This window comes from Electrophorus electricus, unplaced genomic scaffold (genome assembly GCF_041902795.1).
Source record: "Electrophorus electricus isolate QZ-2024a unplaced genomic scaffold, ASM4190279v1 Scaffold211, whole genome shotgun sequence".
NCBI classification, from domain to species: Eukaryota; Metazoa; Chordata; class Actinopteri; order Gymnotiformes; family Gymnotidae; genus Electrophorus; species Electrophorus electricus.
In genome coordinates this window covers 45,001-47,500 of record NW_027658491.1, presented here as the reverse complement: position 1 = coordinate 47,500, position 2,500 = coordinate 45,001, and the positions used below count along the sequence as shown (strand labels likewise).

At 63.4% G+C, this 2,500-nt stretch overlaps 1 protein-coding gene across 1 annotated transcript in view; it reads left to right on the top strand.

Moving 5' to 3' along the window:
• Nucleotides 1-2,500, top strand: part of LOC145655307 (tyrosine-protein phosphatase non-receptor type 14-like) — a gene marked incomplete at its 5' end in the record, with an annotated part of 13,210 nt that overhangs the window by 4,856 nt on the left and 5,854 nt on the right. Inside the window, 3 exons of the mRNA XM_081708948.1 lie at nucleotides 1-805; nucleotides 898-1,164; nucleotides 1,679-1,819. The exon at nucleotides 1-805 is cut by the window's left edge and continues 448 nt beyond it. Coding sequence (XP_081565074.1) covers nucleotides 1-805; nucleotides 898-1,164; nucleotides 1,679-1,819 — 1,213 coding nt within the window. The remainder of the gene's footprint in view (nucleotides 806-897; nucleotides 1,165-1,678; nucleotides 1,820-2,500) is intronic.

The window sequence follows — 2,500 nt, the reverse complement described above, 5'->3', positions numbered from 1 at the left end:
AGGCGGCGGCCCCCAGCCTGCGTACGGACCCCCTGCCGGGCCTTCGTCCGCCCCTCTGGGGCCCGGGGTGCCCCCCATGGCGGGGCAGGCGTCCTGCGCCCCCGGCAACGGCATCTCTCACACGGTCAGCACCCCCGAGTTGGCCAACACAAAGCAGCAGCAGGCGGGTGGCGCGGGGCAGGCAGGTGAGGTCCCGCACGGACCGGCCGCGGGGGGCGGGACGGCCGGGCCGAGGGGCCGTCCGTCCCGCCCCCCGCCCCCTTACCCCGCCCCCTTTAGGCCGGCCACCAGCACGCCGGACCTGGTCAGCCACCGGCAGCGCGGTGTGGGCGGGTCCAGCCCGGAGACGGTCACCCGGAAGGTGCAGCTGTCCGTCAAGACCTTCCAACCGGACAGCTCGTCCGTGGTGCGGCAGTCGTTGCAAGAGGCCAGCGAGCTGCTGACGCATGCCGCACGCCGCGCCGTCCCGAGCAAGGGCACTGCCTTCGCCCTCCCGCGCCGGAACACGCAGAGGGACCAGGCCCCGCCCCTGGCCCCGCCCCCTGCGCGGGAGTCCCCGCGCCCCAAGTCCTTCCGGCACCAGAAGACGCCGTCCAATGTCACCATGCTGGTGCACAGTAGCGAGAGCGAGGAGGAGGAAGAAGAGGAATACCCGCCCGAGCTGGACATCCACATCCCGGGGCTGAACGAGGACATCGATGCCCGGCTGCAGGCCGCCCTGGCCAGCATCCCCAACAAGCCTCCGCCCGAGTACCCAGGCCCGCGATCCGGCTCTGCGGACCGCGCCCTCCGACACCGCGACCAGGTCCGTGCGAGCGGTGGAGGTGATGATGTTGCCGTGGCGGCGGCGTCCGTGATGGTGTAACCCATGGTGACTCCTCCTGTCCGTTTCTGCAGGACCAGGGCCGTCCGGAGGCAGCCCAGGGTCGGGCGCGGGCCAAGGCCACGGGAGGAGGGCCCCGGGCCGGGCACGGCGCGGCCAGCGGCCCCCCTCCCCGCGCGGAGCAGGCGTGCCTCGGTGGCGCCCTCTTGGGGCCGTCAATCTCCGAGCCCGACCTGACCAGCGTGAAGGAGAGAGTGAGAAAGGAGCCCGTGAAGGAGAGGCCCGTGTCCGAGATGTTCTCCATCGAGGACAGCATCGTGGAGAGGGAGTGCGCCCAGAGGGTGAGGGAAAGGGGTGTGTGTGTGTGTGTGTGTGTGTGTGTGTGTGTGTAGTGGTTGCAATTCCTGGAACTGGAATTTCATGTTAAGACTCGTCTGTCTTTTGTTTGACACTCCCAACATTCCAGCTCCTGTCGCTTGCTGCGTGTGTCCACACCCCACCTAACCACCATATCCACATTTTCCCCCGCACGCACGCGCGTGTGTGTGTGTCCAGCTCAACGCCTGGCGCTGGTGTTTGGGGCAGGCTTAAATTATCTGAGATTAAGAACTATAATCCCTCAGACTGGCAGAAATGGGGTCAGATTGGGGTGTGATTGTATGTGAAGACTGCTGTAGAGAGAGAGAGAGAGAGAGAGAGAGAGAGAGAGAGAGAGAGAGAGAGAGTGTTTGTCAGGGACAGGAGTGTGTGTGGGTGTCAGAGACGAGGACAACCTCAGTCTGGGTGCCTGGATGTGCTTGTGAGAAGACTTGTGAGAAGTTCATGTGTGTGTGTGGTTTCTCTTCCTTGACGAAGACCCTGGAGAGGCAGATGAAGTTGGTGGACTCGATGAAGAGGCCCCTGATGATGGCTACCTTGAACGGTCTCTACGTCACGCGGATGCCAGCGCCGGAAAACGCCCGCGCAGAGGGCACCAAGGTCAGCGCGGATGAGCAGGTAAGGCCGTGCCCCCGGACGACAAGCCCCTCCCCTTCTGAGCTTGCCCTCAGGTGCCCACCTCGCGTGTGAGGCCCTGTGTGAGGCTCCGTGTGAGGCTCCGCGGGGCCAGTTAGCTGTGAGCAAGAGAGGTCGCGCTAGCCATTAGCCGTTAGCGCTCGCTGGTTATGCATGGCGCGTTCACGTGAAGCCTTCCCTCCGTGTTTGAGGGCGTAAAAACGTGTGACGCACACCCCGAGCACCTTTTCTGTTGTCTTGGCAACACCGGTGGTTCGGTTTTTTTGCTCATGACGTCCCCGTGGTTCGACACCGGCTGATGGAGAGTTACACTGAGACACGCCCACAGGGGGAAGAATGAGTGACTATGGGGGGGTGAGTGAGGGGGTGAGGTAAGGGGGACAGGGGTAGGGAGTGAGAGAGTGAGAGAGTGAGAGTGTGTGAGGAGTGTCGGACCGTGTGATAGGCGGCTCGGGGCCATCAGGTGTTTGAGAAATCTCCTGTTGCCAGGAAAACGCTGAAATCCTCCATAAATCCCCCTTAGTACAGAATCAACTGGTCTCGGCACACCCAGTACCAGTACACACCCAGTACCAGTGCATACCCAGTACAAATACACACCCAGTACCAGTGCACACTCAATACCAGTACACATGCCCAGTACCAGCACAGTGGGACACACAG